At 46.5% G+C, this 21968-nt stretch overlaps 1 protein-coding gene across 1 annotated transcript in view; it reads right to left on the bottom strand.

The window, feature by feature from the left end:
• GNA14 (G protein subunit alpha 14) overlaps window positions 1–21968 on the bottom strand; it is a 161785-nt gene that overhangs the window by 6483 nt on the left and 133334 nt on the right. The window contains exon 3 of the mRNA XM_014832702.3: window positions 2515–2669. Within this exon, the coding sequence (XP_014688188.1) occupies window positions 2515–2669 (155 nt within the window). The remainder of the gene's footprint in view (window positions 1–2514; window positions 2670–21968) is intronic.

The following is a 21968-nucleotide window of genomic DNA, read 5'->3' as shown; positions in this document are numbered from 1 at the left end:
ACTGAGACTCATTTTAGAGAAGGGAAAAATGTCCATCTCACTCCAAAGAAGTCACCCCGACTCACGCAACCCCCACTCAGATTCATGGATTCCATTAGTGACTCTTGAGAGCTAATGCTCCGGCCCTCCTATGAGAACATGGAGCAGAGCCTTCTGGGAAATCAGCAGGTCACTCCATCTCTTCCTCCTGGCTCTAAGCTGGACCACAATCTGACGTCTCATCTGTCCTCCTCCCTCCAAAGGCCCTTCTCCCTCCCACGCTCACCCTCATCCAAGAACACTATAGAATGTAGATGTTGATCTCAAACGCTTTGCTCAATAAATTAGTTTCTAAGAAAATACAAAGGCATAAAACAGGCCAACAGGAAGTTCCTTCAAAATAACAAGAAAGTTTTCTGTTACCCTGGGAAATTAAACATCCCTAAAATAACCCAAAACTTAGCTTGGATTATTTTTGGCCATATGTTAAAGCCCTAAGATTAAAGGATATCACTTTTTCTGTGGTAAAATGAGAGGACACTTAAAAAAAAAAAAGTATGTCATTTATAAAGGGCATTTTTGAGTAAAATAACTGTAACCCAAGCCCTGGCTAACAACAGAGTGGGTGATTCTGAGCACTCCCTCCAGACTGAGGTTGGTCCTGCCTTCTCCCCACACAAGCAGAGGCGGCCTAGGTCTGCCCGGGGCTGAGCAGGAGGCATGAAGGGGAGCCAAGAGGTAACAGGCAAACCCTACTCATTGTGCAGCCCTCAGCACAGGAAGCAATCCACTGGGGCACCTTCCGCAACCCCCCACCTATGCCTCGTCCATGATCCCAGGGCTTATCACCGTGACTTCCATGTCTGTGATTTTTTCATTTATCCATGTCTCATTCCACCAGCCTGGATGTTCCTTGAGCGCAAAGAGCACTGGTTGTACCTGCAGCCCTTACCACAGTGCCTGGCCCATTTTTGTGAATTGGATGCCTGTCCAAATAAGCAGACAGCCCTAGCAGAGTGGACGACAACCACTGACTTGGACCGCGGAAGTGCACTAGCGCCTCAAGTCTCGCCAGTTGCAAAGGCAGGCAACCGTCTGGATCTAGGAGTGCCACGATCTCTGTGGCAGCTCTGTCCACCACTTAGCCACTCCACACCCCTCTCAATGGACTTGGCCCAGTGTTCAGGGCTCCCTTGAATTCTGTAGCAGTTCCAGGGGGTCTTTGCCAAGTGGATCTACATCAAGAACCCCAGCCAATCCCAGGGCCTTCACAGAAGCAAATGACACTAGACTGTGTCAGGGGTGCCTTGGCCCACTCGGAGCTGTCCCTGGCTCCACAGCTGTCAAAGGCAGTCTGCCCTCCTCTTTGGGACTCTGCCTTCCTTCCTCCTGGCTCTTTTCTGTGCTGATCCAACCCCTCATCGGGCTCCTTTTATTTTCTTTTCCTGTTTTGCTGCTCTTTTGCACCTAAATTTTCCTGTACTCAGATTGGTTGTGCCAACGTGGATTAATGACATCAAGCAGCCTGAGACAAATGCCAAAGGGAGACCACCAAAACTGAGGAGGTAAGACTGCAGTTTCCTTTCCCGCCCACTGCCTTGTCCAGACGATGGGGGTGAGCCACCACCAACGCCAGCTCAGAGGGCGAGGGCAGCCCCTGAAGGAAAGGGCAGGCATCTCAGGAAAGGACTGGGGGGCGCTCAGAGGATGGAAGGAGATGTGGGGCAAAGGGGGAGGAGCTGAGCCTCAGAACCAGGTATCATCACCTCTTTGAGAAGGAACAAGATCAGTGACGTAGGCGATGGGAGGCATTACCTTGGGAACTTTTCTGAAGAAGATGAAATTCTGTGATCTCTCTGGGTTGGTTTGCATGCTGGACCATCTACTTCGTTTTACCTTCAGGGATTAATGATTTAAAACTAGAGCTTTATGGATCCAAAATATAGTGTGTAGGCCTTCACAGGAAGTCAATAAACAAAGGGCTCCAAGACTGAGCTTCCTGCCTGCGCTGGGCCCGCAGAGCCTGTCTTACCCACTAGAGGGCAGCATCAGACCAGCCACGACGGGCCTGTTACACCGCCGGTCTCAACTGATTTCCAATTTTAGGGCAACTGGACCTGCTGTCTAGTGATCAGGAAACCAGAAGGCAGAGAGATATGAAGAGGAAGAAAGTAGAAGCAAGAAGCAGATCAGATCATTGCAGCAACCTAAATGAGATCGATCCCACCACGGGAACCCCACATTTGATTTAGCCTATCATTGAAAAGGACAGAGACTTAGAACACAGCAAGGACAGGTAGGTGTGGGCAGGGAGAGAGATCTGGGGATCCACAGGGGGTTTGAAAGTTTCAGGAGGTGGTGAGAGACACACCAAGAAGTCAGAGGGGGATACAGAACGGGAGGGAGGGAGTGTGGCCCTGGAGCGCCCACATCTTAGCAAGCAGCTCATTTCTCCCTAGTGAGAAGCTCCTCTGAAGTGTGGCCCTGCCTCCCTGAAAGCTGGTTGGGCAGCCATGCCCGGGGCTCTGTACTCACTATTTGGCAGAGTCTGACAGCTGGTATTCCCTTCTCCTGTCGTAACACTCCTGGATTCCTGGGTCCTGCCACAGCTGCTTGATGGCCTCTACCTGGTCCCTGGAGAGTGCAGAGACCTTGTCCACTTCCACTTCTCTGATTAGCTGGGCATTTTCCTACTCAAAGGAAAGAGAACCTTTCATTAGGCAAAGGAAAGGAAGCTAACCCATTGGTGACTTGGGGACAAGACTTGCCCTGGTCTGTGGGTCATGGAAGATGTCCCCATGTGCTGGGGTGTGGGAGGTGCCCTTCAGAAGGACTGCTCACAGCCAAGCCACTCAGCTGCAGCCATGTTGAGTGGCGATGATGTGGCTGCTTAGCTCAGTGGAGAGAGCCACAGAGAGCCCGAGATCTGCGGCTTTTGGTCCCAGCAGTCATTCAACACCCAGTCATGAACAGAGATGGAATGATCGATCATCATCATACTAACGAACTTTACTTTCTCATTAAGGTGCTACTCATTTGAATATCTGCATAGCCAATGGAGCAATTGAAAAATAACGATTATTACTGTTAATGTCATGCCAAGGGTGGGGTGATGGAAGTGGGTCCACGCTGGTGCAGGCAATAAAGGAGTGCACTATCTTCAGAGAACTGAAAAATAACGCCTCCACCAACTAACCACCAGTCTTTCTTTCTCTTTCCTTGATTGTTTTTTTAAAAAAAATTTAATAGACTATTTTTTAGAGCAATTTTAGGTTCATAGCAAAACTGGGAGGAAAGTACAGAGAGTTCTCATACATCTGCTTTTCATTATCATGCGTCACTGATAAAACTCTTTCCCACTGGGAGAACCACTCCCATTGCAAACCCCCTCCCCCAGGCCACTGATTGCTCTAATGGTATATTTATGATTACCATCATTATTAAATAGTTATTGGTCTCATATTATTGCTCTATTATTATAGTAATTGTTAAAAGCATTATTGCTGTAATTATTACTATTAGAGGAGTTACCATTTATTGCTCACTTACTATGTGCCAAGGGCGCTACATGCATTATCTCATTTAATCAATGGAAGGCCAGCACAAGGCCAGAAATCATTCCAGACCTTGGCAAAGGAAAACGATAAGGTTGGCCTGCATCCATAACACGTCATGTGTTGGCCCTGGACACTCAGCATCCCGTCCTTGGCTGCAAGCTGCAGCAGACAAGAGAATCCTGCGGAGAGAGACAGGAGCCCAGCCGGCCCGTTCTTTGCTCTCCCATCTTGCTGGCATCTCACAGCAATTACATCATGCCGAGCTGGCTATTCACTGGCAGCTGTGAGTCAGCAAAGCATCCGTTTGGCGGCTGTGATCTCCTTGAGTGTATATGGTACCCCCTGAAACGTTGCTCCTATCTTGCATCATTCATCCTCATTAATAGTCCAACAGGAAGCCGGAGTAGAGGGAGATCTCATAGATTCACTTGGCAAGGGGAAAAATGGAGGGCTGTGATGAAATCAACATGACTTTGCGCCACATCCATCAAGAGGGGACATAAACTAGCCCCCAGATGTAGAGGATCCCGGGTGTAGAGTCTCAAACAAGGTCTTGCCGGATGGGTTAGTGGGAAGTGCCCTAGACGGGGAATCAGGACCCTGAACTCCAAGTAGCACAGCTGGGGCTTTTAAGGACCCCAACAAGTAACCTGTCTTGCTGTCCTCGTTTGTAAAAGGAGCCAGTGATTTTCAGGGGAACCTGATTTATAAACTGTAAAGTATCATCCAAAGGTAAGTAGAGTTAGCCTTATAATTAAAGGAGATGCCTAATCAACATTTCTTGTTTGCACAAACAGGACACGTTGATAGCTCTTAACCCATGACTCCTAATCCCAGCCACTGGCACATTTTGCATCATCTGCCCCATTCTCAGCCAGAGGGAACGGCGCATGGAGAAGCTGGACAGTGTCTGTGTGGAGCAGAAGGGCTCGCTCCCACTTCCTCTCCTCCTCTCGCCACTCTCCCCCAAATAGGACCAGAGGGTTTCTGGTCACCCTGGGCTTACCTCTCCCCTCTAAATTTAAAGTCTCTGTTTTCCTCTTTGTCTTCATGACAAGTCAGAAAATGCCACAAGGGCAGGGCCAAGGTCTTATCTGTCCTTTAACCCAGAACCTAGTGTAGTGCTTGGCAGATAACAGGTGTCCTCTATTGATGTAGGCGCCCCATAAACATTTGTGGCACACATAAAAATGTATCTATCTGACAGACAGAAAGTCACAGCAAAAGAACGCCAGGGCAGGATGACAGAAGCCTGTGCTGGTCAGGTGGGAGCACAGAGGAGTTAGAAGATGGAATGTCCCTCGGAGGAGGAAATGCTCGGCGACTCTTGGCCAGTTTGTCTTCCCCACTCTGCCCCTGGTGGCAGTCAGCATCTTTGCTGTTTGGGTGCACACCCCTTATGCTGCTCTGCTAAATTTAACTACTACATTCAGCTTGACTGCTGAGAGGGAGCACTGTGTGAATCATCAGGAATGGTACAAATATTTCTACCTCTCCTCACAAACGCAAGGTAGGGTTGTACTTCACGGTGAACGCAATGCAAGTGGAAGCAACATTTGAGTGAGTAATTTACCACAATCCCTTTCATCTGCCAAGGTGATTGTCACGAGACAAGATGGAACCTCTATCAGGCAGGCTTCCTAAGCGACTACAATAAGCAGAGAGTCCCTGACACAACACATTGCACAAGCAGCACGAGTGAGAAATCAACTCTTTTATGTTAAGTAAGCTGAACTTTGGGGGCAGTTCATTACTGCAGCATAACCTACTCTAGCCTAACTGATACACGCTGCAATAGATAAACCCAGCACTGGGCTCTTCCAGGGGATAGAGAGAAAAAGTAGATCCCGGTTAGATAACAAAGAGGAATGCAGGCTTCTGCATAGGCTCCTGAGGCATGGAAGCTCCTGGGGGAAAAGACAGACCTGAGCTTTCAGGCAACCAGGGGAGCGCCGCCAGGAGAGAACTACGTGGTCTGTTAGCTAAGTGAGGGGAGTTTACCGGCAATCTGCCTCGAAAGAAGAGAACTGGGGCTTCTTAGAAACCCAATGGTGGGAGCTGGGTTTGGGACAGACTGAACTCAAGGGACCCAGAAGAATTCCAAGTTCAGAGGTCTCCTCTCTGTCACTGGCTCCCCCTGGTTGACTCTCCCACCTGTCAAGATCTTTTTTTCTAACTTCCTATTTTGAAATAATTTAAGACTTACAAAAAGGTAGGGAACATGGTGCAAAGAGTTCCTCTGTGCCTTTCAAGATTGCCCAAATGTTAACAATCTCCTGCCTTGCTTTACCGTTCATCCCCTCCCCCTCCGTGAGTGTGCGTACACACTCGCACGCATACCAACTCACACATACACTTTTTTTCCAGAACTTTGTGAGTGGATGCAGACACGATGCCTCTTTATCTCTAAAGACTTCAGTGTGATTTCCTAAAACAAGAATATTCGAATATATAATCACAGTATAATCCTCAAAATCAAGAAATTAACATTGACACAATATTGTAATCTAATCTTCAGACCTTACCCAAAGGTTGCCAATTATCACATTAATGTCCTTTATCTGATCCAGAAGCCAAACTAGGATCACATATTGCATTTAGTGTCCATCTATCTGGAGACTAGGTTTATCCATTTAGCAGGAGGTTCTTCAGTCAGAGAAGGCGGTTTTTGTCACCTGATCAGGAGTGGCCTGACGAGGGTATGTTCTTGGCCCTAGAGAATGTTCCAGAGGCAAATATTCAGGAAGGGCAGGGAGGAATGAGGAAGAAACTGACCTGTTTTTTAAATACACTTTGTTTAAATATGAGATAAATGACTTTTGTACACAGTTAACGATGTCTCTGTGTTACAAAAAGTGGAGTTTTGTGCATATTTCCCTCTGGCTTGGGTAAATCGTTTCATACACAGGAGTGCAGGCATTTTTATGGGCATGATTAAACTTCTTCTACAGTGACACCCTCTAAGAGCAGGGGGCCCCTTGTACAATGTGGGAGAAGTTTTGTGTCATGTAAGACAGGCTTCTCCATCTCCTGCAGAGAGGAGGAAAAGTCGGAACAGGATCGTCAGGTTTCGGGAAGTGCTATGACTTGGGTAGAGGACATGCTGAGTCTGAGGCGGCCGACATCTAAGTGGAGACATCCAGGAAACAGTTGAACAAAATGGGTCTGTAGTTCATAGGCAAGTCCTAGGCTAGAGAAGCATATTGAATTGAAATCATCTAACACATTCATTTCATTGAAAAGAAAGAAAAGTCATAAAGAAGTAAGTATTCCAGGAGCAAACTCAGCAGAGAGGGAAACATGACCAGTTTCTCAAACACTGAGCTCATATCTGCCTTCTCCTCTTTTCCTTTCTCAAACAAAATCACTGTTTTCTCGGCTCTGAAGGAGGAACATGGAAAACAGATGTCCTACATGTGTGTTGCCCTCAGAAATTCCCAGGGTGACAGTGTGAGGAGCTGCTTGTGAAGTGGTGTCTCGCTGACTTCACACATGGCCCCATGGCTGCCTGGTGACAGTCCCTCTTGAGCCCAGCACGTCCCTCTGGCTGGAACCCAGAGCCCAGTGGGCAGCCCGGTTTTCCACCAGATCCCCTGCAGGGGAGCCCCCTACATCGTTACCGCCCAGGCATGCAGGGCCCAGAGTTTTCCCTCCAAGACTGACTTTCTCACTGACCAGGGGGTTCTTCCCCTCAACAGCGAACCAGAGTTCTGGCTAAGCATTTTCATTAAAATTTATATTCATTAATGTATTCTAGACGATACAACCTAACAATATGTCATGTCTATTGTCATATGTAGTACCTATGAATCTCACAAACTTTGTAAAAACAGGTGAGATTAAAATAAAATATATGATTAAAAATGAAAGTTTCCTGGAGCTGGCCTGGTGGCATAGTGGTTAACTTCACATGCTCCACTTCAGCGGCCTGGAGTTCGTGGGTTTGGATTCCGGGCACAGACCTGCACACCACCCGTCACGCCATGCTGTGATGGCGTCCCACATACAAACTGGAGGAAGATTGGCACAGATGTCAGTTCAGGGACAATCTTCCTCACAAAAAAGAAAGAAAAGTTTCCTGTAACATAGTATTTCCGACTTCTGCACCATCACCCCTACTTGCTTTAACATCTACATCAAGATCCAGAATTACGCTACCTATTCTATTAAACAAAAATTATGAAGTAAAGTTTCAGTGCTCCATAACCAACAGCTTTTAAAGCATCTTATACAATATATTATAAAGAAAGTGCCAGTCAACTATGCTAGAGAAAGGAGTTTTTCCTATAGGAAATAGACAAGGAACTCCTGCTTCTGGTAAAGGAAGACTAGGAAATTGGGATCAACTCTTCCACTAAGGACAGCTAGAAATGGTGGAGAAAACATTTTCAAAAATATGGATGAAAATATCAGAAAACTAATGAAATAGTAAATAATTACTGGGCTAGAGTACAAGGAAAGATGCCATCCAAGGATTTGAACCCAGCATTTGGGAAGCCTTTCTCCCTGCCTATTCTGGAAACGGCAGTTGCAAGATGGGGCAGTTGCCAGGTTGAACAGCTCTTTTTCAATATCATGGGGCTAGGATGACAGAGATTGAAGTTTAAGGGTTAGCAAGAGCAAAAGGCCCTTGGAAGCCCATTGGCTCTGAGTTAGGATCCCAAAGGGTAGCCCTTTGGGGTTGCAACTCAGCTTGGAATCATCACAATCTCAGAAACTGAGTATCCCCAGACACCTGGCAAAATAAAAGGAAATTCCTTTTTGGAGTTTGGAAGAAAACACCTTTCTCACCCTCAGATTTTCTTTTCAGATGTGTCCAGCCCACCAAGAAAAATAACCAAGCATAAGAAGATAAGACAACTTCAAAAAAATGTGACATGGAAAAAGATAGGCCATGCAAAACACTAACCAAAGAAGCAGGAGGCTCTCTAGAAATGTAAAAGTAGACTTTAGGGCTGGTTTGTCAATAATACCGCAATAAAGCTGAAAAAAGTAGACGTTAAGGTTAACAGCTTACCTAGAGATAGAGAGGGATATTTCAAATGACGAAAAGGTTCAGAAAGAAAGAACAGTTCTAAGGTTCTATGCAGCTAATAACATAGGCTCAAAATATATAGAGCAAAATTTCTTAGATCTAAATAATGAAGTAGACAAATCTCTATTTTACAGGAAATTGTAATACACCTCTCTAACTGACAGAATAAACAAAAAATTCAGCAAAGATGATTCAAACATCATGATGAGCAAATTTGAGCTTAGGAGCATATGTTGAACCCTGTACTCAAAATAACTGTAGAACTTTTTCAAGCACACCTAGAATATTTACAAAAATGATGATTGAAATTAAGATTTCACATAAAAATTTGGTTTTCCAGCTTCTTTTGATCAATTTCCAGCTTCTTTAGTAACTCTTGGCTCCAGCAGAGACACATTTTCCACGGGCCACCATCGCCACCAGCCCACCCCACACACTGTGCAGGTATTTGAATATTTAACCATTGGTCTAAAGCTACCTAAATTTCTCCTTGTAGAAAGGCAATTTCCCACCACACTCAGAATGGAAAGTAAGCTTTTCTAACCCAATTCAAGATTGGAAGAAATGTTTATTTCTCCTCCAATCTTTGTCCTCCTCTTTCTCCTCATCTTTTCTCCAATGAAAATAAATAACACAATTCACTGGCCACAAAGTGTTGGCATGAAAGGCCTAGTTACTTTATCTTTTCCTGTCAGTCAAAACTTCAGTGGGTTTCACAAAAAAAGACTCTTTCTAAAGGCTCCTGGGATAAAGTACTTTGGCAGAAGCATCTACAGCTACAATGAGTGTTAATAATGTAATTGAGTGAGAGATTGAATCTGTGGCCTTGTATTGTGTCAACTTGGCTAAGCTGTAATGACGTTTCCCAGAACTCCCTTCCCTGTATGGTTCTGGGTTAGGGTTGGCCACAAGAGAAATCTGAAAGAGATTTTGGGGATCAGAGGCAAAACAATGCCATCACGCTCCGAAGGTCAGAGCTCTGCTTCAGCTACGTGCACTGTGGCTAACCTTCTGGGCAACCTCATCGGCTCAGGACAGCAGCTGGGCTCCCAGTGGCCTCAGCCCCCACCTCCTCAGATCTTCTTCAGCTTCTCTAAGTCCTGAGGCAGCTTCTCCATGTCCTGGGGTGGACACATATGCAGGTCCATGGCAAAGGATGCCAGCTTCTACAAGTCACCTGCATTATCAACACAGAAGTGGTGAGAGACAGACGCAGGTTCCACTGTGTCCCCATGGGGTCTGTTTTGCCTTCATGGGTTCTGGTTTGTCTTTGTAGGTTTCAGTTTGTCTTTGGTCTACCTGCTTCACATCCAGCTTTTCTCCCCGACTGCCAGCCCTGCTGACCAACCACCAGATGTACAGAGGCAACAGCCTTCCAACACCCCCTTCACAGCTCCAACAGTTACACACAGTGCAATCCTTGCAACAAATCCATTATCCAGATCACTCTGAGTGACTCTAATTTCCTGATCAAATCCAAATTGATACACAGAATCTTACACTCTGGACCATTCAATTCTATTTAGTGGCAAAATCCTCTATAACTTTAGGTCCAGATGGTGGTAGCAGCTTAGGCCTCAGTTGGAGTGACCTAAATGTCCCAAATTCAGCTGGGCACTGGCAGCCAGACTCCATCATCTTTCAGTGCACAGGATCGCACCCCAGCTCCATGTTAGATCCAGGACTGACACCTGGCCATATAAACAGGACCGAGGCCCGGCCCTTGAGGATTTCAGAATTACATGCTTTTGGTGGGAACTGCATCAGACCTACACACAAATGCTATGGGATCGAAGAAAGGAAGAGATTTCAATTGAGGAGGAGTGAGGGGATTTCCCACCAGAGGTGGCCTGATGTTTGTAAGGAGAAGGGGGATGTGTCCTCCTCCTTCCTGCATTCATGAATGTGGATTCCTGACTGTGCTTGCCAAAGATGGCACTGCGAAAGAGCAGGGGCCAGGTCAGCTCTTTGCTCTATCACTTTTCACATAACATTCATTCCCCTGAGATGCTCTGGAAAGCACTTGAACCCCGTCAGGTCCCAGGGTAACTGAATATATTTAAGGTGCAATTTACCAACAGCATCTGGTAGCACCCACTCTGCAACCCCCTAAAAAGGAATGAGTATATTTAGCCAACGGAAGTTGCCTCTCAGAAAATCATTTGTTTGGGGCCAGTCTAACTGAATGTGGCCATAGGCCATACACTATGGTCATGTTATGTAGCTAGATGGGATTTTCTGTCCTTGTCACCATCTTCTTCCTCTCCTTCCCCTTTTTGTAGGTTTTTAGCACATCCAAATTGTGTTATGAGAGACAATTCAAATCAGCAAGAGGAAGATCTGTCTTTTTTGTGCCTGTGCCGTCTGCAGAATCCGCTGGGAGGATTGACAGGGTCTATGCCAGGACCCACCCAGGTCCTCCCTAGATAAAGCCAGGAATGACTGTGAACAGGGCCCTGATGCTGGGAAGGCCACGACCTACAGGGAAAGGCAGGGGGCAGAAAAAGGAGAGAGACCAGAGATGCGAGGCTTTGGGGGGAAGGGGGGACTCCCAGATGAAAAGACACCCCTCCCCAACCCTCCCGCACCCCTCTCACAGGGAAAGCAATAAATGCTTTGTTCCCCCTGTTGGCTTCCTGTAGCATCACAATCAGCTGTAAGAAATCCTGTTCTCCCTTTCATACCGGATTGTGTCTGCAGCCCTTCCAGACAATGAGGCATAACTCAAGGCTCACCACCACCAAAAGCACTGGCGAGGTCTCAATTCGAGAACAAGTTGGTTCCAAAGACTTATTTGTAAGGTCGGTTGTTAGGAAACTCAAAGTGTTTTCCCATTAAGACAGGGACTGCTATGGGTCCACCAAATCCTGTTTTATTTTCCTACTGGGCTCACAGGTCATGCTATTTTTTCCCGGCCTCCCTTGCAGTCGCATAACTGAGTTTTGAGCGATGAATTTGGGCTGCAGTAATGCACATCACTACCAGGCCTGGCTTTGAAGACCTCCCATGCGATCCTCCTCCATTCTTTCTTTCCCTATTTTGCAGCTGAAAAGAGAGGATGATGAGGGCCAAGAGGAGGGGCGTTTCGAGGTGGAAGGAACCTGGATCCCTGAACGACTGTGTGGAGCAAAGCCCATGACTCATGTCGGATTGAGGTGGATGTGACTGAGAAATAAATGCTTGTTTTGTGAAGCCACTGGGGTTTTGGTGTTGGTTTATTATAGAAGCTATCACTCTTTACTTTATATACCCACAGACAGAAAGAAACTATCTTAGGATGGGGAGGTCCTAGGCAAGCTCGAAGAAACCCATTTTACTCAGCATGGAGATGACCACTGTACTCAGGGCCACACGCTGGGTGCAAGGGTTAGTTTGGTTCATGCATAATTTTTTAAAAAGCTACCTATCTCTGGTCCCATTTCTGCTATCCCCCATCCTACCTCCCGGTGGCTCTCTCCTCAAGGTCCAAGTTTCTCAGACCCAAACTGCAGTCCCACTTCCTGTACACAGACTTTCCAGAAGATGTGGGCACCAAAACCTCCTAATTTCCTTTCCTTCCTATTAAAAACCAGAGGTTTGCCAGACGAGAGGCTGTTAGACCTGGAGAACAGCTCTGAGCTTCTAATTTTCCATTTCTTTCCTTTACCCACATCTGAACTCAAATATGGCATTATTAGAGAAGACAGACTAACGACTCCCAAATTTCAGTGTCTAAACAACACACACAGGTTCACTTTACACTCCTTCCTAGGCAATCTGCCTCAAGGGTGAGGGTGGGGAGGACTCTGCTCCTCTGCTCTGGACCCAGGCTCCTTCCATCAGTGGCTCCACCAACTCCCAGGGCCCTCAAGTCCTGCACCAGATTACAGTCGGCCCTCAGTATCCGCAGATTCAACCAACCATGGATTGAAAGGCCTATAATGGCTGAATCTGTACTGAACACGTACAGACCCTTTTTTCTTGTCATTTTCCCCCCCAAAATACAGTATAACAACTATTTACATTGTATTAGGTATTATAAGTAATCTAGAGATGATTGAAAGCATATGGGAGAATGCGTGTAGGTTATATACAAATGCTATGCCATTTTATATAAGGGACTTGAGCATCCACAAATTTGGCTATACCCAGGGGTTGCTGGAACCAATCCCCCACAAATATAGAGGGACGACTGTATTTGCACCCAATTAGCAGGCGAGGGAAGAGAGCATGGAGCAGCAGGCTGGACATTTTACAGGCCAGGTCTGAACACAGTAGGCTTCCCGTTAGGACGCACAGTTCATTGACCAGAAGTAGTCGCAAGGTGCCACCTGACTGCAAAGGAGGCTGGGAGACATGGTCTTCCTACGCTCAGGTGGAAAGTGACACGGAATTGGGTCAACACACAGCTTTGTCTCTGCTACTTGCAGACTCTCATTGTCTCTTCTCTTCACCACAATGACCTCCAAGGTTTGTCTGGTGCCTGTGTGTGCTTTCACACAGGTCAGGGTAAACTACAGCCATGGGCCAAGTCCAGCTCATGGTGTATTTCTGTAAATGAAGTTCTACTGGAACACAGCCAGCCCTGCCACACTGCTGACTGATTTCACAACTGCAACGGCAGCGTCAAGTTGTCGTGACACAGCCTGCGTGGTCCACAAAGCCTAAAACACTCAATCTCTGACCCTTTTCAGGAAATGTTCCCCGAGCCCTGGATAGATGGATAAATTCTAATTAAATGTGTCCCAAGTGGAGCATGGCTGTAACCGTAACTCCCTTGCTCACTGAATAGTGGGCACGTAATTATGAGGATGACACTCTGCCAGGCACTGTGCTAGGTACCAGATTACAGCTACAAAAAAGCACTGTCTTTATGCTCAAGTTTCCAGTCTTTATGGGAATGATGGCAACAGGTATATAGGGTGTGGAAAAACAACCCTCCAAAAAATGTATTCAATGAGTATAAAAAACAAGAGAATTCCACCCAAGTAAATTTCCCCAACTCTTCAGAATTGTCAAAGGGCAATGCCCAGAACTCATCTGGATTGTGGACCTGCCCAGAGACTGGAAGCATATACTAAAATTAAACAAAACACCACCCAGTGGAAAAAGCTGGAATGGCTTCTGATTCAGACTCCTTTTCACAAGCTTTAGAGAATGTTCCTATTTCTTTTGTTCCTTCATTATTTCCTTAAGCAGGCCATTCTATGAGTCCTCGTTTCCTAAGGTGTAATATTACATTGTTTGTTTTCATAAAGTCCATGCTGTGTCAACTAGCCCAGGACCAAGACCAGATGTTTCCAGAGACCCTGAAACCCAAGACAAGCCGGCTGGCCCTGGAGTAGTTGGAAGGTCCCCACCTTCTCCCTAGGGCACCGTGGCCGCTCAAGAGAAGCCACTGCAGTCGGGGCGGAAGCCTCTTGAAGGCAACTCCAAAAAAATCCTCCCCCAACTCCTGTAAAACAGGTTTTCTATTCAATCAAACGCAGAGGGGAGGAACGCTTGGTTCAAGAGTTAGTTCAGGAACACTAGCCAGGCAGGGAGCGCAAGGCTGAGCGGAAAGACAAACACTAAGAAAGAAAGTTCTCCCAAGGCACTGAGCTAGAACCTCATCTGGATTTCTCTCTCTTTAAAGGCCATCTTAGGCCCAGGCCTAATTCTAGAAATTCTGTGTGTGCCTCACAGTGATTCCGACACTCGCCTCCTCCCTGCCCAGACGTGAACTTCAGAAACAGCAGAGAACACGGAAAGTCAGTAGCACCAGGTGGTCCCAGACAGACCGGAAGCTGGAGGTGGACAGAAGGACATTTGGTATTCCCTGGCCCTTTGCATCCTCAGGGCGTTTGTCCCAGGGACAGCAGGATTCTGGGACTTCGGAATTCTGGTTCCCCGCTGGTCAGGTTATATGAATCGCCTTTCCTGTCTCGACTTGGGCATTCTTCATGCTCCCTGGTCGTGGGTCTTGATTTACAAGATGGGATCCACCAAGGCAAGATGGGGGCTCTTCTTGGGTCTCAACACTTCTGCTCATGGGCTTACGGTCAGCCAGCAAAGTACAAAGTGCTCGGCACGGTGCCTGGAACCTAGTAAACTCCAACAGATGGTAGTGATTGTAACCTGGCCCCCATCCACCTCCCTGGGCCTTCCTCAGCGCCTGCAGCTTACATGCCACCTCAAAATAAGACAGACATGCAGTCGGTCCTCATTATTCAGGGATTCCGTATTTGCAAATTCACCAAGTCGCTAGCATTTATTTGTAACCCCCAAATCAAAACTCACATACACCCAAAACCAACATAATATGTCAATTATACCTCAACAATAAAAAAAAAACTTCCAGCACTTTTACAGCCATTTACAGACATGCAGACAGCAGTGAAAAATTTGACGCTCCCAACGCCCACGTTCCCAGCTGAGGTGGGACAAGCCGAGGCTGCCTTCTGGCTTCAGCCCTCATATAGTGAACAAGCGTCCTGTTCACGCTCTATTTCGTGCCATGTTTTGGCATTTGTGTGCTTTTTATTGGTGATCTTGCAGTTTAAAATGCCCCGCAGGTCAGTGCTGAAGTGCCGCATATGTTCCTAGGCTGAGAAGGCTGGGGCGCGCCGCAGAGAGAAAACACGTGTGTAAGAGAAGCTTCGTTCAGGCAGGAAGGGACCAGGGATAATCACTTCAGCCCATCCACCGATAGGGAGCTTTAGATCAATCCATTCGACGCCAGGGCCTCAGTTTCCTCATTGGTAAAATGAGGCAGGGAGCCACGGGGGGTGATCTTTCCAATATTAGCATTCTACAGAGCTGAAGAACCTACTCTTTCACTATAAGGCTCAGTAAACATTTAGTCTTGTGGATGCCCTTCTTTCAAAGTACAAAGGAAAACACACCCACCATAATCGCTCTTTCTAGAGAGCCCCAAAGCAATCATCATAATTTCCAAGGGAGGATGAGTGAATGATACCTGGCTGAGGATGTAAGGGATTGCCACAGCATAGAACCACAAAGGATGAGGGGCCATTTCTTCTCCTGGGACCCAGGGTCAAGGTTTTACTGGTTTGGCCCTAAAAATCATCAGCACAACCAACGTGTTGGCCCATGTCTCTCCTGTGTCTTACATATCCTCAAAATAAAATAAATCATAGGCAGTTACCCCCAAAAGATGGTATCACCCCAAATTGTTTTCCCTCTCTCATCACACACTCATCAGTGACCCTGAGGACTCTGGACCTCAGGTTATTCCATTGCAGGTGGAATGTGCCCACATGCTGCAGAGCCACTCAGCCATTCTTTTACACAATCATGTGAGTTTCTTTGCCGTAACAGGGCGAGGAAGGAAACCTGTTGGGATGACTGCAAAGTGCCTCCCTCCTCAAGCATCTTGAACTTGTACAGACATTTAACTAAGCTTCATACTTCCTGTCAGAAAATCCCAACCGAGCAATCAGCTGAGGTGGTGGGTAGGGGATGTTTGTGTAAAGAATGAGACAGGATCTCTTCAAGTCCCCAGAGTCCCATAGAGCAGAGAGAGTGCCAGGTGTCACACCGGGACCCAGGGAGGCAAATATAAATCTAGAGAGCCTGGCTTAAGAGAGACATGGGCCCGTAAGAGACAATGACCAATGAGCTCTGACTGCAACCTTGTTTGATCCAGAATCTCTTAGAAATATCCTGGTCCTGTCAGCAGACATGGGTCAGACATCTAGTTAAGTGACAGTCTCAGCGAAGGCCTCCGTGTGCACCAAAGTCACCTACCCATTGGATGTGGGAAGCACATGAATGTCCCTTCAAGTGGCAAAAAATATTTGCTCTTTTGACCCAGGGGGATAATTTATCAATAATCCCTCTGCCACCTGACTCTCACCAAAGGCAGAAACAAACGATATTGATGGATGTTTCTTCTGAGGGACACATAGCCCAACATGGCTGTGTCAGCATTTCCCAGGGCGCTACACTGTGTGGAACGCTACCCCGCAGGATACTGTAAATATACTGAAGGAAAACGTTCCTTATCTAGATAAATTTAAGACAAGGCTGAAACAGTCATCCAAGTTTTCTTCAACTGCAAGACTTCTCAGAAGTTGAGAGAGAGAGAGAGCGCGAGAGAGAGAGAGTGTGTGTGTGTGTGTGTGTTTGTGTCCGCACACCAAAGGGTCAGGAATCTTAGTCTCTTTTTTCTCATCAATACACCCCAAGTGCCCAGAGTGGTGGCTGGCACATCAATATTGTGTGAATGAATAAATGAATGTTACATGACATCTTTACTTTTAGTCAATACTGATAAAATATATTAAATCAAGGAGCAACATGCATTAACAGGACACAGTATAGTTCACAAAATTGTGTAACTGTGCACGCCGAATTCTTAAACATTCACTCGTTAGAGTGTTTCATCAGAACACCAAACATTAGAATGAGAAAGCACACAAGTATGACATAAAAAACCCCAGCCTGAATCTACAACAGAATTCCATCAACAAATGAAGCTTTAGTGAGAACTTACTGCCCTGAGCAAACGCCAGCTGTCCGAAGCCTGTGGCAACCCCCACAAAGAGAACAACACTCAGTGGGGCCGCCCAGACACAGCACTGCATCTTTAATAGGCTCATTTTATTATGAGTTTCCAAAGAGGGTATTTAGGATACACTACTTGCCAAACCCACGCAGCCTACGCAGAAGCTGGGGCCCCGTTTTCTCACAGGGTCTCACTGGCTCAGACCCCAGCTGGTTCCACAGCTTGTGAGAGTCAGAAGCTCTTCCGTGCTTTCTGCTGCTTCCCATGGGTTAAGCCTTCCGGGTCAGTATCTGCTCTCACTTGCACAGACACAAAGCTCAGCCTCTCCGCCCCTGACACAGAGCATCCAGTCTGCTCAAAATCCTGGGTTCACAACGAAGCGGCACGCTGCGCAGCCTTCTACCATCTGAGCAGTCCCACCCCTCTTCCATCTCTGCTTCCTCAGCCCCCTCTCCTGATGCTGTGGAGTTTACCGGCTCTAAATTCTTCACCTTTTCTTGTAAGAGCGATTTTCCTTTCTTCTAACACTCAGCAAAGGGAAGAGCTCCAATTCTATCCCAAATTCACAAGCCCAATCCTATTTTTGTGGACCCCCTTTGCCTTGGGGTGGACCACCATCCATTCTCTCTCCTTCTGGCTACAACTGTCCTTGGGGGAACTACCCGGTGGATCTTGGCAGGTGGATTCAGGGCTCCTGCTCCCCTGCGGCTAAGCGCCAGACCCACACTTCACTGAGACTGCGAATCTTGAGCAGAATTATGTGATAATAGTAGCGTCAGGAGAAAGGAAAAGGTGAAATTTTTTTTCATTCTGGTGGCAATGGGGCCATCAAGGGTTTTCTTGGTAGGGAGGCCCCAGGAATTTCCAGGTTCCTGTCCATTCTGACACTGTTTCTTCAGCCTTCTCCTCGTTCCATGACCTCCACTGTAGCCTTTCCATGAACTCCCCTGTACGCATTAGCCAGCTGATTTCTGTTGCTTACAACCAAAGAACCTGACTCTGCCCCAGCAGGAGAACAAAGGCCTTCTCTGAAACGTGCACAGTCAGGGTCTGCAACACAAGTTTTCTTTTTCTTGTGGCACATCTATTAACATCTCCCTCTCCTAATGTTACGTTAAATTTAGTTTGGGAAATGCCCTAGATGTTCTAGGTTTCATTCTGAATCTATCCAAGGGCGATGGACTTCAGCCATTGATCTTATTAGTTTTCTATTGTCAGGTAACAAACCACCAAAAACTTAGCTGATTAAACCAACCTCCTGTTGTTATCTCAGTTTCTGTAGATCAGACGCCAGGCATGGTGCAACTGAGCTCCCCGCTCAGCATCTCCCGAGACTGAAATCAAAGTGTTTGCAGGGCTGCATTGTCACCTAGAACTCAGGATCCTCTGCTAGGCTCATTCAAGCTGTTGGCAGAATTCAGTTCCTCGTGACTGCAGGACTGAGGTCCTAGTTTTCTTGATGGCTGTCCCCTGAAAATCACTCTCAGCTCCTAGAGGCTGTCCTCAGGTCGTAGCCACATGACCCTCTCCCGACACGGCAGCTATTTCTTCAAGACCAGCAAGAGACTCTGCTTACCTCTCAGTCTTCTAATAATGCACTGATCAGGTCATGCCACCCAGGACAATCTTCCTTCCGGTTAACTTAAAGCCAACTGATTAGAGATTACATCTAGAAAATCCCTTCACCTTTGCCACATCACATAATCTAATCATGGGGCTGCAATCCATCAAGGTCCTGCCCACACTCAAGGGGAGGGGATTATGCAGGGTATGTACACTGGGAGGCGTGACTCTTGGGGGCTATCTCACAATTCTGCCTTCTACTTGGTCTTATTCACAGTTCTGGGGAGCATAACTGCCTTTCACTTTTCCCTTGGCTTATAATAAAGGAGTGCCTAGGATGCCTCATACAGGGCTGTTATTGGGGTCACTTTCCCTTACATCAGTTAGCATTTGCAAGTTAATGCCCCATATAACAAATGTATATTTTTAGAATTAAGAACCAAGAACAAGTATGCTTCCTTGAGGGAGTGGTAGGTTTTGTCTTGCAGTCCATAGGCATCATATAAGTGAACCTGATTCTCTTTTCACTTTAGCTAGTGGGGAGCTCGGAAACAAATATGTGCTAAGTCCAAGCAACTCAGTAGAAGTTTATGAATACCCACATCCTACAATTCCTGTGTTCTGTTTTTCTCCCAGCCTGCATTTTAATTCAAAATTGTGCTGGCACTGAGCGTTTTTTTTTAAGGTAGATATTTATATAAGTAGCTTCCAATGTGTTATATAAAGGAAATAGGGCAGAAATACAAATGAACTAACAAAATAAGAGCAATAGCGAGTATAAACTGAGCCATTATTACGTGACCACCTTGTATAAGCGTTATCCCACTTGATCATTACAACCACCCATGAAATTAGATACTTTGAATATCCTGATTTAATAGATGAGGAAACTGAAGCTCAGAGAGGAGGTGGCAGTGGAGGAACAGCCATGTAACCCCAGGTGTGCCTGACCCAAGAGCCTATGCAGTTAACCACCTCACTCCACCGATTTTAAAATATTTACATTTTTAAGGGAGGAAGGAGTTGGGGATAGGGGTTGCCTGTGAAACCCTCCAGACTCCAAAGAGATCATGGCAGGTATTGTGAGGCCAGAAGAACTCTTTCCAGTACCCTTGCCTGCCAACGGCTCTCTACAACCTAAAACAAAGTTCCTTGGAATACAGAATTCAACGGCCAGGCGCTTCTCTAAAGACAGGAGGAAGGGGCCTTCAGAGATAGAAGGCCTGGAAAGAAGTCCGCTTCTTCCAAGGTGTGGTGCGAGAAGTGTAAGACAGCGTCTGACACCAAGCCCCAAGAACACGTGACTGTCTCCGTAGCGAAGACTGGCAGGCATTCACCATGCGACTGAGAGGGGAAACGTGCTCTTCTAAACACAGAAAATGGAAACTCAGAGTTAGAAATGCACTCCTGCAGGCACAACATTGATGCCAACCCAGGTATTCTTTAATCCTTACGCTAAAAGATATCATTTATACAATGAACAGTTCTTGAAATCAGTTAATGATTGTTGGTGGTGGTTTATATCAATATCAATATCAGTGCGATGTTTATAGAAAAATAAGCATCACTCTTACCGAGGCCCATAAATAGCCATGACTGGCGAGAGCCCGGCCATATGGTTCCTGCCACTATGACTCATGGCGCCACCTAGTGACAGCTCCTCTAACTGCATCCACTGACAGTGGCCAGACTCCATGGCGCTTGGTTTAGACCCCACACCTATAGTTTCAGCCAGAATCACACAGTCTGGATTTTATCTTGGAGTCTGTCGCAACGTTAATAAAACCTAGGTAAAGACCCAAACATTCGCACTCTTTGAGAGGGACATTGAGAAAGTGAGAAAGAGAGATTGAGAGTTGGAGTTTAGTGGAAGACACATCTTTGCTGCTACGTCTAAGGCTAGTAGAATATTAAATACTTGGAGGACAGTGCTCTATAAATTTAAATTTTACTTGTATTTCCTTTGAAGTGTATAAAAACTGATACGAGGTTAAGCCGCTTCCACTAGCCATAAGCAAATGAGTGTAAAGGGACTGAGTCCAATTGCCCACATCCCTAAGCTGTCCACACAGCTTCCTCAATGCCCTAACAGCCAGCTCTGTGCAGCTGGCAACATCCTACCAACATCCCCAAAAAGGCAGCCGGTCAACCTTGCATACAAGGAGCTGCGTGAGGTTGTCCTACTCTTTGCTGAATTTAACATCATGTTTCAGGCACTCCTCTTTCCCACTGGCGTGTCTTTCATTTCAAATGCCCGTCCATCTGGGCTGTAGACACCCTCAGCCATCCTGCCACCCTTTAAACTCTCAAAATCGTGTGCCAATGATGCTTTGTGTCTACTTCTGCAGTTCCCTCTCCACAGTGAAGCTTATATTTCTGAAAACAAAAAACTGCTACACAACTCCCAGAGAATCATCCAACAACATTCCTTGCTCTAGGGTGTTTCTTTTTCTCTTTCTTTCTTTCTTTTTTTTCTTTTTGGTGTTTCACTTTTTCCGTTATTTTCAATAACTTGAAAAACTCTTAAGCACACCACAACAAATATTTGGGTCACAGCTTGCTTTAATGATGTGCTTTCGACATGGCAGTTTAATCCTGGATGCAGCCTTGGTGGTTGTTTTCCTTTTGCAGGGAGAACCCACAGGGATTTCTGCCTGGGGGCAGCCTGAGGAGAGTAGGGCACCCCAGATTTCCCAAGGGCTCCCTTATCCTCGGTTCTGCAGGAGGCCCTTCTAGCCAACGTCTGGGCTCTCTGTAGGTGGGACTGTGGAGGAGAGGCGGCTGCCTCTAGGGGGCACCAGGCTGGTCCATATAGCCCTCTGTCAGCCATTACCCCCTTCCCTGTAGGGGAAACCAGGTGCAAGTGGACAGCTTTGAAGGGGGAAAAGGGTCTCGTGGGAGCTCCACGTGGCCTGAGGGGTATGGGGGAGCCATGAGCGCTTTGTCTTGGTAGCACTTGAGACAGAGCAGAGTGGGAGGCTGGGGATGGGCTGGCCACGTGTGCACAAGCCTGCATGTTTCCTATGAGTTATGGGCTAGTGGAAAGAGACCCCACCATAACCGGGTACAGTTAGCCTAAGTAATGGATTTAATTAACCCAGATATCAAAGTTTCGTCAGAATATGATTACCAAATTAAGAGAGAGGTCACCCTGTTAAGTTTGACTGTTGGATACACAACAAATACTCTTTTAATATAAGGATGCCCCATGCATTTGAAAAGAAGTTGTGCTAAAGTATCTTCAATTTACCAAATTATTTTATAGTAGTAAAGACACTAAAGAAATCTGGGTGCTTCTGTACCGGGACTGTTTAGCAGGGCTTTGCCCTGGCTTTTGAAGCAAATT

Source organism: Equus asinus, chromosome 23 (genome assembly GCF_041296235.1).
Source record: "Equus asinus isolate D_3611 breed Donkey chromosome 23, EquAss-T2T_v2, whole genome shotgun sequence".
NCBI classification, from domain to species: domain Eukaryota; kingdom Metazoa; phylum Chordata; class Mammalia; order Perissodactyla; family Equidae; genus Equus; species Equus asinus.
This window is presented reverse-complemented; position numbering and strand designations above follow the sequence as displayed.